The 15,336-nt window shown below is 46.5% G+C and overlaps 1 protein-coding gene across 1 annotated transcript in view; it reads left to right on the top strand.

Annotated features, from left to right (window-relative positions):
- Window positions 1-1,690: 1,690 nt before the first annotated feature.
- Window positions 1,691-15,336, top strand: part of LOC107108850 (fatty acid desaturase 1-like) — a 49,756-nt gene continuing 36,110 nt past the window's right edge. Inside the window, exons 1-3 of the mRNA XM_015409372.1 lie at window positions 1,691-2,063; window positions 12,319-12,429; window positions 14,151-14,348. Of these exons, the coding sequence (XP_015264858.1) occupies window positions 1,842-2,063; window positions 12,319-12,429; window positions 14,151-14,348 (531 nt within the window). The 5' untranslated portion in view covers window positions 1,691-1,841. The remainder of the gene's footprint in view (window positions 2,064-12,318; window positions 12,430-14,150; window positions 14,349-15,336) is intronic.

Genomic DNA, 15,336 nt, shown 5'->3' with positions numbered 1-15,336 from the left:
ATAGGCTCGCTCTAGGATCCTTGCCTGCTATTGTTTCCAATCTTTAAGCTGTGCTTGTTCACCCAGCCACGTGTTTGCCCAAGCTCATGTGGAGCCCTTGTTGGTACACAACGTACTTCATCAGCGACAGAAACTCCCTTTTTTGCACATGTGCAGTAACATTATAACATCATAACATTGTAAAAAAAGGCTGGATGTGTCACAGGGAACAGCATTGTTGCGGCCATTTCAAAGATCCTCCGTTCCTCCTTAGTTGCCAACCAAACAAATGGCTGGTGATCATCAAATTCGTAACAGTGTTATTCAATAATTACGAAGCATGCTAAATGTACTTCATCAGCAGTGGAACGTCCTATGCAGTAGTATTATAACATCATTAAAAAAAAGGCAGCATGGTTGCGCCCATTTCAAAGGTCCCCTGCTCCTCCTCAGTTGTTAACTAAGACAATGGCTGGTGATAATTGAACTGGATACACCAATTCATAACAGCGTTATTCAATACTTATGAAGCACGTTAAATGTGTCCTCGTGTACTTTGCCAGTGACAGAACCTGCTCTTTTGCATATGCAGTAATGTTATAACATCATAACATTGTAAAAAAAGAAAGAAAAAGAGAATGCACCAGGAACTATAGGGGAAGAGAAGGGGGGGGGGGGAGACACAATACAAGTGCATGGCGTCAAAACCTACCTGCCGGGGGAGCTCCATGGATGGGTGATTGCACAGAGAGGGCTACATGAAACCTTGCTGCCTGTTTTGTCCCAACATTATAACGTTGCTATATTATAATGGGGGGGGGGGAAAGCACATTTTCGTAACACAAGGAACATTACACTTTAAAAAATTACACTTTTAAAAAATCAGCGGATTGCTCAGGGGACAACCTTAAGGGGGGCAGGAGGTGGGGGGGGTGAACATGCAACACTGACGACACAAAAGGCCCCAAGAAACAAAATCTGAAATTGGGGATTCCTCACTGGAAAACTGCGAGTTCTGATCTGAAGGGGGGGAAACTGCAGAAAAGTGGATTCAGAAAATGTGGAGTAACAGGGCATTAAATTCTGATCTACTCCTGGGGAAGCAAAAAGTTGTGTGGAAAGTTTTACAAACTGATTATTTAAAAATGTCGATGCAGAGGTTTGCACTTGTGTCAAAATGGTCAATGACTGCTGTCTCAAGCAGTCAGTCTCAAGCTGTTTGCTGAGAGGGAACTACTAGTGTACTGCAAGAAAACACAGCCTCCTCTGAGAATGGATAATGCTTGATTATATAGCCTCCAAAGTAAACCCTCTGGAGTGTAAGAGTGCCTCCAATTTTATGTCAGAAAAGTGTGCCTCAGCTACAAATTTATTTGGGAAAACACTGTTGTAAAGCCATGGCCAAATGGTAACTTATATTTTTTTAAATTAGAATTTTATGGGAATGATCATACCTTAGAAAATAAAAGATCTGCCAGGATCTTTTATTATCTTGCTTACATTCCTGTTTAGGTACCACCTGAACTGATAATCCTTCAGTGTCATCAAAGAGTCCTCTGACACCTTCAGTGTAAATCATGGTATGAACTCCTTTAATCCCATATCTATTTTGCAATAGCATTATGTATTCATGGAGTAGTATAGCTGATATAATCTAGGAAAGTCATGATCTGAGATGAAATAGCATGGGTTTGCGTAGGATTGAGCAGAGCTGGAAACAGTTGGATGTTTTGTGGCTGGTAGAAGGCATCTTCTGCTCTTCGGTTGAGTGGTGGCATGAAGTTGGTAGAGTTTACAACAGCTAAATAGCATCCAGCTGAGCAGCATAAAAGGGAGAAGAAGCTCATTACTGGATATACAGAATGCCTCCACAGTCAGAACCTACACAGGTTAAACCAGAAAATGCTGTCAGTGTTCCACAGCTGTTTACCTGGGAAGATATTGCAATTCACTCTGGTCAGGGGTCTTCCAAGCAGGACCAATGGCTGGTCATCAACAGGAAGGTTTATGATATCAGCAATTTCTACCGGAAGCATCCAGGAGGAAGCCGTGTCATCAGCCACTTTGCAGGACAAGATGCTACGGTGAGATTCTTTGTTAGAGTTTTTTTTTGTCATTTGCTACAAGATAGCCTCAGATTTAATGCCATGGGTGCAATAGAAAAGGGAGAAAACTTGTTATGAAAACCTTGTTATGGGTTTCTCAGAGAGAGAGAGAGAGAGAGAGAGAGAGAGAGAGAGACGCTAGTTGGGATACCAGTGGAGAAGGAATTTCAAAGACAAGGCTGAAGGTGAAGGAAGCATCTATCTCTGCTAGGTCTGGACTTTCATGTGGAAGCAACAGGTAGAAGGGACTTTCCATGATGACTTAGAGCATGTGTACCTGATTCTCAGAAACAATAATAGATGACAAAGTATTGATAATGGGTCTGTTTGTGCAGGGAGGCAAAAATGAAAATACAACAAGCAAATACATCTGGGATAGAGATAGCCTGATGTATGAAGTGGCTTTGGTCTTTTGCAAAGTGGGAAGAACGTTGGCTTTTTTGCATTGCTCGTAGGCATTGGTTTGGAGGGATTCTTACCACCTTTTGATCCCGTAGCCTTCCCCATTGTTTTGGTAAAGCTGTGATATTTAAATTGCAGTCCGTTTTTTAAATTGTTAATTCTTTTGTAGAAGCTCGAGGTGGAGGCAGTGTTGGGTGTGACCGCACAGTCCCGCTGTCGCTCCATCCACCCCCCCCGGTCTTTTGCAAAGTGATTAACAGGGATGATTACAGCAGTTCTTATAATCAGATCAGGTCCCCTTCTCCTCCTACAACTGCTTATAGGATCATATTCTAATTCATGAAACTTCTGATAAGAAGTCCAGTTAGGTTTACTTAAACCAACAAACCATGGTTTCCCCCGGTGTTTGCTGAGACCACAGACCTAGGGGGAAATCCTGTTTAATGCCATATTCACACACTTCCTTGTTTTAGGATCATGCAAGATGTGCTATCTGCTGAGCATGGGCACTATGACATTTTATTGTTACAGTGCTTGGTGCACATTTTTTTACATTAAGTATTCATTCACATATGCTTAAATATGAAACTGTCATTCTTTAATGTGATTCAGGATAAGAGAATATTACCTGTTTCACAACTTTTAATGTACATATTTCTGCCAATGGTTTTTTCTTTTTGATGTTGGTTTTATAGATTACCTAGGAGAAAAGGCCCGTTGCGGACAGGAATGTGACGGGCGCTAGCAATCATTCCCGGGTGAAGGGTGGGTGGGCCAGGAGGGGGAGGGGGCCTCTGGACGGCACCTCCCACCCAGCTGCCTCGGCGGGAAGGCAGGAGAAGCCACGGGAAGGGCCGCAAAGGGCTCTCCAGCCCCTTACTGGCTCAGGTGTGCCAGCGGGTGGGCATTGTAAATGGAGCTGTGGTGGCTAGTGCACTGGTGCCGCCGGTCCCCCCGGGCTGCTGAAGGTGGGGGGTGCTCTAAATGGGCCCAATGTGGTGGGTGCGCCACCACCACCACTGTCCCCCCACTCCCCCGAGGCCTCTGCAGCCAGGTGGGGGGGGCATAAATGGGGCCGCGGCGGCTAGTGCACAACCGAGGCCTTTCTGCCTGAGGCTTCAGTAGCGGGGGATGGGTGCGGTAAAGGGGCCTGCAGCAGCTAGCACAGCACCGCCGCCCTCTACCCATTCCCTCCGAGGCCTCTGAAGCAAGGCAGGGGGCACCGACAACAGGTTTGCATGGGGTGGGGCGCTGCCGCCTCCTCCAAGGCGGCACTCCATCCGTTGCTCTGTGAGGCGCCTGAAGTCAGGTGGGGAGGGAGATGGGTGCGTCAGCCGGCGCGCCGCCTCCACTGGAGAGGCCACACTCCACCCACCCTTCCCGGAAGCCCTGAAGATGCTCACTGTGTCCTGCCTGCCTCACAGTGTGCCAGGGGAGTGAGCGTGACAGTGTCCCAGGGAAGGGAGAAGGCTCATTGTAGCAAGAGACAACGGCTGCTAGCCTTGGCGGTAGGCACCCAGCCACTCTGGGTGGCCCAGCAGTGATGGGGGGAAGGCGCATGGCCACGGTGCCGGCCCGATGCCACAGCAGGCCAAGGTGACTGGGTGGCCTGCCAGGCCAGCGTGCTTGAGGCCCCCGTGGGTGGAGGAGGCTGGGCACGCCCCCCTCACGCCTGGGACAATGAGGAATGGTGTGGCAGCGGTAGGTTTGACCTGGGGCTCGCACATGTCCCAGCGCTGGAGTGTCCATTCCGCCTGGCAGCCCCACGCAGACTGAGGGCAAAAGGCTGCCTGGCGGGTCTTTGGGCGGGCGCAAGGCGACAGAGGGAGGCAATCCAGCCAGGGGATTGCGCCCCCCCCCCCACTGAGCGACAGGTCAGGGACCCAAAGCCTAGTGAGGCGTGTGGAACGTTCAGGGAGTCTCACACCAAAATGCTTTCATATATAAGGAGAGATTGTGCATACATGCGATATGGCTTTCATATGCAATTTATATTATATGTCATATTATAGCATAATGTGCAATTCTGATTTAATGAAACACTAATAATGTTGAGAACTGTGTACCTCTTATGGGTTAGAAATCAATGTAGTGTGAAAATAAAGAATCAGAGGTTTGCTTTGGATAAGGGAGGCACGAATGAGGAGCTGGGGGCTGGAACTGTGGCTACGAGAAATTGGAAAATCATTGCCAACAGCTTTAGTAACACTTTGTAAAAGAGTTGAAATCCCTGGCAATGTGTCAGGTTCTCTGCAAGCCAATTAACCTGACAAAAATGAGCTCCTTTGCATAACAGCTTGCCTTCATTCGTGCTGGGTGGGGCAGGCTACGGAGGTGGCCCCATTATGAGGCATCTGAAAGAGGGCGCTTCAGACTGGGGAGGAGCAGGTTTGGGGCTGCGCCTTAACGCTGAGATTGCGTGTGTGCACACACCCACTGAAGCGATGTGTGGGAGGCTTCGGCCCCAGTGACTGTATAGGCTTATGCAGTTTGAACAGCTGCAGGTAACTTACCTAACAATCTCCTCGTCACAGATGGGACTGGTAGAAATACAGAATCAGGGTCTGTGCTGGTATGCAATTTCTCCTTGCAGCAGTAAGATCTTCGGGTTCAGATGCCTCATCATTACCAGTCTCTCAATATAGATCCTGGTCAACAGGGGTCATTTCGTAGAAAAAGAGCTAGGGGAACTCATTAGCATAACTCATTAGCATATGCCACACCCCCTGACATCAGGGGCCCGGCGGTGGACCTGCAAGGCTGGCGGGAGTGCAAGGAAGCCCCGCCAAGGCCCTCCCTGGCCCCAGGCAGGCAGGGGTAGGGAGAGGCGGGGAGGAAGCAACTTACCCTCCCTCTTCTCCTGCCTCCTCCTGGCTGAATGAGGGCCGGAAGCGGGGCGGCTGGAAGCAGGGGGCGGGGCTTCGTCATGTGCCCCGCCCCCTGCACCTCACCCGGGGGAACTGCGTTCCCCCGCGTCCCCCCCCCGAAATGACCTCTGCTGGTCACTGTGTTGGAGGGAGATTCAGGGCAGTAGCTGGGGCAGAAAGTGTCTCTGTGGAGGTACATGGTCGTTGAATGCCCAGCAGTGCCCCATATGAGCATGGAGTCAGCAAAGATATTGATGCTGGCCATTCACTAGCTACATACTTTCACTCAGGGATCATTTCCTGCAGGAGCACACAGGAGCAGAGCTTCGGCAGTAAAGAGCTCAGGGGGCGGGCACATGCAAAAAGCCCCACCCCCTGCTTCCAGCAGCCCTCAGTCAGAGCAAGAAGCAGCCAGGTAAGCTGCAGAGCCCCCCCGCCCCCCGGCCCAAAACAGTTCAGTGGCACCTTTAAGACCAAGTTTTATTCAGGTACGAGCTCTCCCTCCTCTGCCAGAACACCTCCCCCCCAATAGCTAGAAATTCAAAACAGTCCAGTGGAGCCTGAGCGGTGGGTGTTGCCTTCTGACACACTTCTGGTGATGTCAGGGGGTGTGGCATACGCAAATAAGTTATGCTAATGAGCCTTTGGCCACCAAATGAGAAGGGAGCACTCACTGGAGGAGAAGACCCTGATGCTGGGAAAGATTGAAGGTCAAAGAAGACGGGGACGGCAAAGGATGAGATGGTTAGACAGTGTCATCGAGGCAACGAACATGAAATTGAGCAAACTTCAGAGGATGGCGGAAGACCGGAAGGCCTGGCGGGAGCTGGTCCACGGGGTCGCGAAGAGTCAGACTCGACTGTGCGACTGAACAACAACAATGAGCGCCTGCACCTCTTTTTCTACAAAATGACCCCTGCAGTGTCACTAGCTACATGCAGACAGAGATGGCCCATACTGCAGCTGCTATCTTGCAGGGCCCCTCCTCCACTGTGATCGTGTCTGAGTTTTTGCCTCCTATCCCACTTTGAATCATTCACATCACCAGGCTTAGAGGCATAGCGACTCTTTCACTACTAGTTTGGTAGCCATAGTTCAACCATTGCTGAATGAACACTTGGGTAATTTTATTATTTGTCATGTATAAAATCGATTGGTGTGTACCTTCTAATCTCATGCAGATATTTCCTTCCCATTTGGTACTTGTAATGTGTAATGGGATGGTCATGCTATGTAGGAGAGGATAAGAATTTGGGAAGAAACGCCGTTTGCTCTTCTGCTTCAGGCAGTAACATTTCTTGGCCTAGCCCTGGGAACCATAGATTTTGCGGTACAGATTTTGCGGCAGCAAATTGTCCATTGTTTCATTTATCTTTTCACCACCAGTGTGTGTTTGGGGTGCCATTTTTTCATCTTCTTCAGACATTAAAATGTCTTGAGTCATAAGAACATAAGAGAAGCCAAAGTTGGATCAGGCCAATGGCCCATCCAGTCCAACACTCTGTCACACAGTGGCCAAAAATACCAGGTGCCATCAGGAGGTCCACCAGCCGGGCCAGGACACTTGGAGCCCTCCCACTGTTGCCCCCCCCCCAGCACCAAGAATACAGAGCACCACTTGCCCCAGCCTGAGAGTTCCTATCTATACCTTGTGGCTAATAGCCACGGATGGACCTCTGCTCCATAGGTTTATCCAATTCCCTCTTGAAGCTGTCCATGCTTGTAGCCACCACCACCTCCTGTGGCAGTGAATTCCAAGTGTTAATCACTCTTTGGGTGAAGAAGGACTTCCTTTTATCCATGCTAACCCGACTGCTCAGCAATTTCATGGAGTGCCCACGAGTTCTTGTATTGTGAGAAAGGGATTTTAGTATCTCTTTCCTATAAACCTCAATCATGTCGCCCCTCAGTCGTCATTTCTCCAAGCTGAAGAGCCCCAAGAGCCCCATCTCTGGGCCTTGCATATCCTGACTTGGGACAAAGGACAATGCAGGAGTTGGGACAAAGGACAACATCCAATGTAGGATTGCTAACCTCCAGGTAGGGCCCGGAGATCTCCCAAAATTACAACTGATCTGCACAGATCAGTTCCCCTGAAGCAAATGGCTGCTTTGGAGAGTGGAGTGGATGGCATTATACCCTTCTGAGGCCCCTCCCCTCCCCAATGTCAGACCCTTGAGTTAATCCACTCTCAGTCTAATAGTCTTGTATGAAAGCTTTATTGGAAGCAGAGATTTAGATGTGCACAAGAGAGATCTCTTGTTCAGACCGAAGAACAGATCAAGGGTTAGGTATTATATGGGCAATAGGTCAGTATCCCATAATGCAACAGTCATGCAGTCAGGCATTCACCCTCTCACCCTCTTTCACTCCCCTCCCTTCATACTACACAGCACTACAAAAGTTTATTATCCAGCAACAGATGTTTCTCTAAGGATGATGGATGGCCTTGGGCAAGCCGTAGTTCTGGCACAGTTGTTATTGAAGAAAAGCCGTTTCTGTCAGAGCTCTCCCAGCCCCACCTACCTCACAGGGTGTCTGTTGTGGGATGGGGAAGGGAAAGGAGTTTGTAAGCCGCTCTGAGACTCCCTTGGGTAGTGAAGGGCGGGGTATAAATCCAATCTCTTCTTCTTCTTCTTCTTCTTCTTGTAATATGACCCTGTGGTCATAATAGCTTTGAATGAAGTTCAGAGATCATTTCCATCACAACTTTGATCCATTTGCCAGGATCTTAGAGCAAACACAGAGCTGTTACATAGGAGAATGGGGAAAACTAGGAGTAGGTTGGTGAAGAGGTTTTAGTGTTTCATTTTATTTCTTTCACTCTTATATTTTATGCTATTAAACTTTTCTTGCTTGAACTTCTTGTAAATGTAATCTGTAATAGACATCATTCTTATGCCACTTTTTTTTTTGCTATCAAGCCACAGCCGACTTATGATGACCCTGCAGGATTTTCAAGCCAAGAGACTAACAGAGGTGGTTTGCCATTCCCTGCCTCTGTGTAGCACCCCTGAACTTCCAGGGCTAACCCTGCTTAGCTTGTGAGATATGACAAGATCCGGCTAGCTTGGTCAGGGCACAACCCGCCTTACCTGATCATATTTAACCAATTGTCAGGGTCCTCAGTCAGGTTACACAACACAGGGTTTCATAAGAAGATAACTGTTTATTGGTAAATGCAGTACTAGAAACACATGTACAGCTTGTGTCAGGAATGGTCACCTATGCAAATGCCTCTGACTTATACTAGAATCATACATCCCCCTGGTAAGCATATGCCAATGGATACATCTCTCGCGTGCGGGCAAAGCAAGCAGGCAAGGCAAAAAAGCCGTTAACTTTCCCAGCCGAGAAAAGCTGCAGCTGTAGCATATACATGGTCAAGCATAAGATAGCAACAGTTGGTGAGCCAGGGAGAGCTGAGACGGAAAACAGGAGGGCAAACTTAAGGTCTGGGATTGGGGAACCCAATTTATAACAATCATCCAAGCAATATATGAGAGACAATATGTCAATGTGATTATTAATGGAGATATGACATCAAACATTGAGATCCAAAAGGGTACACGACTGGGTTGTCCTTTATCGCCACTACATTTATATTTGCTTTTGAAACTTTGAATGATAATGTTAGAGAATGACCTCAAATACAAGGCCTAAGGGTGAAAGGGGAAGCATTTAAGTTATTAGTTTTTGCGGACAATATTGTTTTCATAACGGAAAATCCAATAGTATCAATTACACATTTATTAGAAATTATACAGGAATACGGATATGTTGCCAGATTCAAAATCAATTTGAAAAAACTGTATACCCAGTATGATACAAGAAATACAAAAGATAACAGAAGTGGAGATAGTGAAGAAAGTTAAATATTTAGGAATTATATTATCTAGTAAGAACACTACACTTACAGAAGACAATTATTATAAGATACTTGAAGAAATTAGAAAGGATTTACAACAGTGGAAAGATATGCAGCTATCTTTATTAGGCAGAATAGCGACTACAAGAATGAACATTTTGCTGAAGTTTCTTTTTTTAGCCCAAAATATACCCGTTAAAAAATATACAATTCTTTACTGAAATGGATAAAATTTGTCAGCTATGCTGCCATAATGTTTATGGACTTGAGTTCAGTTGCTTGACCTGTGTACAAGTTGCTGCTGCATTCTTTCTTTGATTCTGTAGTGCGTTATTATCAATGACCTTGGAGATTGCCGGTGTGGTGTCTGGGCATCATGTAGCCGTGGGATCGCTTTCGATTCCCAGCTTCGGCTCTAACGGTCTGGGGCCCCTTCTCCCGTGCGCAGGAGTCAGGCCAATTGGCCTATGGATAAGGGGTGTGTGCATACGAATACCCTATATCCCATTGTGCTTGTAGAAACGTTGCCATTCCTAACAGGGACCATGTTAATGCATCTATATCTCTGCAATAAAGTATAACCTTTCTGACAAGTGTGTACTCAGTTGTTGGCTGTGGAACCTGACAAAATTATCAAAACGTTTATCTGGTACCCTAAATGGGCAAGGATTAAATGGAAGAAAGGAAAGGGGAGGTTTTGGGCTACCCAACTGGAAGCTGTATTAGCAGGCATCGGCCCTAGGTTGGATAAAAGAATGGTTAAGCCTGGAAAATATTAGAATTCTAAATTTAGAAGGGCATGACTGTAATATGGGGTGGCATGCGTACGTGTGGTATGGGAAGGACAAGATATATTCTAACTTTAAACACCATATGATAAGAGGAGCGCTTCTAAGGACTTGGAATGATATAAAAGATAGATAGTAGCAAGATGCCAAAGGGATACCCCCCTTAGAAGCATATATAAAGCCTTCCCTTATCAACACGTGCGATAGAGTAAGTTATGAGATATTGTTGGATAAGAATAATAAGTTAAAATCAGAGGAGAGTTTATCATCCCTGTATAAAATTAAATTAACTTGGTGGGAAAATCTACAACTTCAATCCAGATACTCTAAAGATATGAAAATAGGCTTTCAAGAATGCAAGATGCAACTAGATAAGATTTGGCTGTCAACAAATGATAAAATGGTGCAGAACCTTTACAATTTTTTGTTAGAAGAATACATGCTAGAGGAAACCGTGAACGCAATAATGGTGTCTTGGATAAAAGATATAGGCTATTGTATGGATATAAATAAATGTGCAGAGACTTGGAAATCCTTTATATGAGAGCTATTAATTATAAACAAAACATCTATAAAGTATTCCATTGTTGGTATTGGTCACCGGATAGGTTAGCAAAATGTTCAATATCCAAAAATTGTTGGAAATATAAAACAAATGTGGGAACCTTTTTCCACATGTGGTAGCGCTGTGATAGAGTAAATAACTACTGGAAGATGATACAGAAACTAATATTAGAAATTATGAATATAAATTTGGTTTTATCTCCTGAAATAGCTTTATTGAATATAATCCTGGATGGCCATAAGAAGAATGATAAATATATGTTAATTTATGTTCTAACAACTGCTAGAATATTATTGGCCAAATATTGTAAGCAAGAAGAACTTCCCACCAGAGAAGAAGTAGTTTACAAGGTGTTAGAAATAGCAGAAATGGACAAATTAATACTTCAAGGGAAGAATGACAATAATTTTTATGTAAGATGGGCTCGTTTATACAATTGGATCAATAAGGTATGGGACACCTAGACTCAAATGTATAGAAGAGATGTATGTGTAAGTTGTTATAACATTATGTAAAACTGATAAATAAACCAAGTGGCCCCAGTTCACAATGAACTTCTGGGCCCATACCACAAAGAACGCCAGATACTCGGGGGTTCCATCAAATGTGGCATCTAGCGGCTCCGTAGGGCGATGCACTTCCCAGCCCGGTTGTGCTGGCACCACGTTCCCTGGAAGGGGATTGCCAGCTTGAGCAGGCAGGAGCCGTGGTGGCACCTGAGCAGGGCGTGCTGGCTGTGCTGGCACCCGGCACTGTACTTCCCACTGCACTGCTTCCGCCACCATCCCCGGCAGATTCCGGAACGACGTCTCAATCATCTGCAGGAGTTTATCATAGCCGTGTTCGAGTAACTCCAGCTGGGTGCCTACAAACTCCTCGGCCTCCTCACCCTTCTTGGTAGCACCACCATCCTCCATTTCGTAGCTCACCTTCTGTGGAGCCCAATCATAATGACTTTCACGTCACAGCCCTGCAGGGGAAGTGAGAGTCCAGGTTTCATGAGTGTCTGCGCTGAACCGTCCCCAGCACAGCCCCTTCAATCTTGTGGTCACTCTGGCTGTCGCCCCTCTGAAGGGCTCCAGTAGCGGGTTGACCCCGTCCTTCCCCACACCCGGCGGGAGGAAGGCCATCGTGGCAGACATAGTTCTCGGCTCCCCAAGAAGGACTTGGGTATCCGCTCTGGTCCAAACCGGGATGTTGGTCTCCTTGTTGTCGCTCATCTCAGCGTGAGAGATGCGGGTCGAGGGATGAAGATTCCTGACACTTTGTCAGGGTCCTTAGTCAGGTTACACAACTCAGGACTTCATAAGAAGATAACTATTTATTGGTAAATCCAGTACTAGAAACATGTGTACAGCTTGTTTCAGGAATGGCCGCCTATGCAAGGGCCTCTGACTTATACTAGAATCAAACATCCGGTAAGCATAAGCCAGTGGATACATCTCTCGCACACGGGCAAAGCAAGCAGACAAGGCAAAAAAGCCGTTAACTTTCCCAGCCGAGAAAAGCTGCAGCTGTAGCATTTACAAGGTCAAGCATCAGATAGCAACAGTTGGTGAGCCAGGGAGAGCTGTGACGGAAAACGGGAGGGCACCCCTCCACATTCCAGACTTATGACAAGGCTACCTGACACCAGTGTCTTTGTGGTTGACATTGTAAAATAGCTTTCCTGATTGTTCATATGAGAAATATTTCTGGCATGCTTTCTCTTTCTTTCATGTTTCTTTTCTATTGTGCTTCCTAGGATGCCTTCTCAGCTTTTCACAAGAATGAAGCTTTAGTGAAGAAATACTTGAACTCACTGCTAATTGGAGAGCTGGCACCAGATCAGCCTTGTTGTGAGCCCAGCAAAAATGTGAGTGTCTCAAAGGCTGTGTTTATGATGCACTTTGATCTCAGTTGGATATACTGAGTAGTTATCTTAACCCACAACCTCAAAGATACATCTGTATATTCTGGTCCTAGGACCTGAATCGGGCCGAATGGTACTTGCCAGATTGTTGATCTGGATGGTCACTCAAACACAACCATTGGCAGCAATGATGAGCATAGGCTTGCCCACTGTGTTCTCCTGTGCTGGCATCAGTTAGGTTCTAGTCTGCTTAGCCCACTCCTGACTGGTGGCAGATGGAGAAGAAGGGGACAAGTGAGCCTGTGCCTCTTGTCACTCCCTCAGCCCCACCGACCTCACAGGGTGTCTGTTGTGGGGAGGGGGAGGGGAAGGGAAAGGAGTTTGTAAGCCACTCTGAGACTCCAAGTGAAGGGCAGGGTATACACCCAATCTCTTCTCTTCTTCTTCTTGTGCAAGGGCTTCTTGGCTTGGATGCAGGTGGCAGTGGTGTGAAAGACACAACAGACAGGCCTGTGTCAATTGGTTAGACTCTGACAATAATTACAACAGGCATAAGCCTCCTCACATTCTGCTGTTGGCTGGGTCCAGAGCTCTTTAACATGTCTGGCAGTCATATGGGAGGAAGTGACAGGTGAGCTTACTCCTATAGGCATATCCAGGGAGCTTCTTGGCCAGGACCTGCGGGGTGGGGGGATCTGCAGGATGGGACTTTAGCCGAGTTTGTTCTCATGATCTACCATGGGAGGATGTACCAGGAAATATCCCGTAGATAGGTGTGTCCCAGGCCATGAAGAACTTCAAGTATGAAATCATCCACACTATTATCAAACATAGTGGGAATTCTCCTGAGTAGACAAAGGATAAGATTGCAGCGTAAAGGTTGAATTCAACCCAGTAACTAACACCTTGAATTCAACCCAGTAACGAATAGGCAGCCAACGAAGTGTCTGGAGCACAGGTGTGATATGAGTATTATTCTTTGCCTCCTATTATAGACATGCCTGTGCATTGTGAACCAACTAGAGTTTCCAAATTGTCTTCAAGGGTAGTCCCATGCAGAGAGAAGTACAATAGTCTCATCTTAACTTTACTGAGTCATGGATCACCATGGCCAGGTCAGTTGAGTCAATGTGGGGTGCCATCTTTTACACACGCTGAAAATGGAAGATGGCACTTGCTTGTTTTTCGACTAACAGAGCAGGTACCAACATGATACCCAAATTCTGAACTGTTTTCAAACAAAACCGACCCCCATCAAAAGTGAGGATGATACCTTCAACATTTTCAGTTTTACAGACCAGTATCATCTCAGTCTTGTCAAAATTCTTGTTCACCTGTAGCAGCTTAACTATGGCTATAACAAACTGTCCCAGGATGAAAATAGCTGCTTCTGGTAGTTTAACTGAGGAAAGGTAGAGCTGGGTGTCATCAGCGTATTGGTGACACCCCACCCCGAATCCACAGATGATCTCTCCCAAGGACTTCATGTAATGTTAAACAATACTGGTCATAATACAGAACCCTGTGGCAGTACACAGATACGGAATACTGATACTGAATAATACTGAGCCCTACAGTACACCTCCCATGCAGCTAACTTATGCTCTCTCACAACAAACTTCTGTGTAGGGTTATAGATAGATGGGCCTAAACCATTTTAACACAGAATGTTTTTCCTATTACACATACCCAGAAAAGAGCTTTACTGTTGATTCCTCCCATAGGAGTTGCTGTTAAAGGATTTTCGTGATCTCTATGATACTGTCAAGAAGATGGGACTCATGAATTCCAATTATCTCTTCTTTGCCCTCATGGTCCTACACATCATTCTGTTGGACTTTGCCACCTGGATCATTATCTACTACTTTGGAACTTCCTGGATGCCTTTTATTTTTAGTGTGATGACATATACAACTGCTCAGGTAAATGTACCAGCGCGAATGATATAGTAGGGCCAGATTGTTCTTCAAAGCCTTACGAATCGGTGTAGTAGTATTATCTCAGTGATTCTCTTTAGTTCTTTCTCTATGGAATTCACCGGCACCTCTTAGTAACATTACGAGCACCATATTATAAGTGAGGTGAGGTTGAAGAATTGCTCTCTATTTATGCTGAGTCATACCATTGGTTTGTCAAGGTAAGTACTGTTTATGCTGACTGGCAACAGCTGTCCAAGGTCTCAAGTAGAAGTCTTTTCCATCACCTAATACTGATCCTTTGAACTGGGATACAGACATTCTGCATACAAAACATGCTCTGCGCTAAGCCCAGGGGTCATTTCCTGCAGGAGCACACAGGAGCCCAGGGAAGGGTGGGGGTGCACATGCAACAAGCCCCACCCCCTGCTCCCAGCAGCCCTCAGTCAGAGCAAAAAGCAGCCAGGTAAGCTGCAGAGCCCCCCCCCAGCCCCCAGTGGCACCTTTAAGACCAAGTTTTATTCAGGTACAAGCTCTCCCTCCTGTGCGAGGACAGATCTGCACGTCCCCCCCCCCTCAATAGCTAGCAATCCAAAACAGTCCAGTGGAGCCTGAGCGGTGGGTTTTGCCTGCTGACACACTTCCGGTGATGTCAGGGTGTGTGGCATATGCAAATAAGATGCTAATGAGTTATGCTCAGGGGTTATTTCGTAGAAAAAGAGCTGCAGGAGCTCATTAGCATATGCCACACCCCCTGACATCACCGGAAGTGTGCACCAGCCCCTCTGATAGGCAGAAGCACCTGGGATCCATTCTTTCCCCCCTCTCCCTTCCCTTCGCCTCCAAGTCAGGTGTAGGAAAAGGGTAGGGGGAGGATCTCAGGCGCTTCTGCCTGATAGAGGTGCTGGCGTGCCCACAGCCAGCCTGGGTGAATTATAGAATCATAGACTCATAGAGTGGGAAGGGACCTCCAGGGTCGTCTAGTCCAACCCCC

Source organism: Gekko japonicus, unplaced genomic scaffold, assembly GCF_001447785.1.
Source record: "Gekko japonicus isolate JY-2015 unplaced genomic scaffold, Gekko_japonicus_V1.1 scaffold730, whole genome shotgun sequence".
NCBI classification, from domain to species: Eukaryota; Metazoa; Chordata; class Lepidosauria; order Squamata; family Gekkonidae; genus Gekko; species Gekko japonicus.
This window is presented reverse-complemented; position numbering and strand designations above follow the sequence as displayed.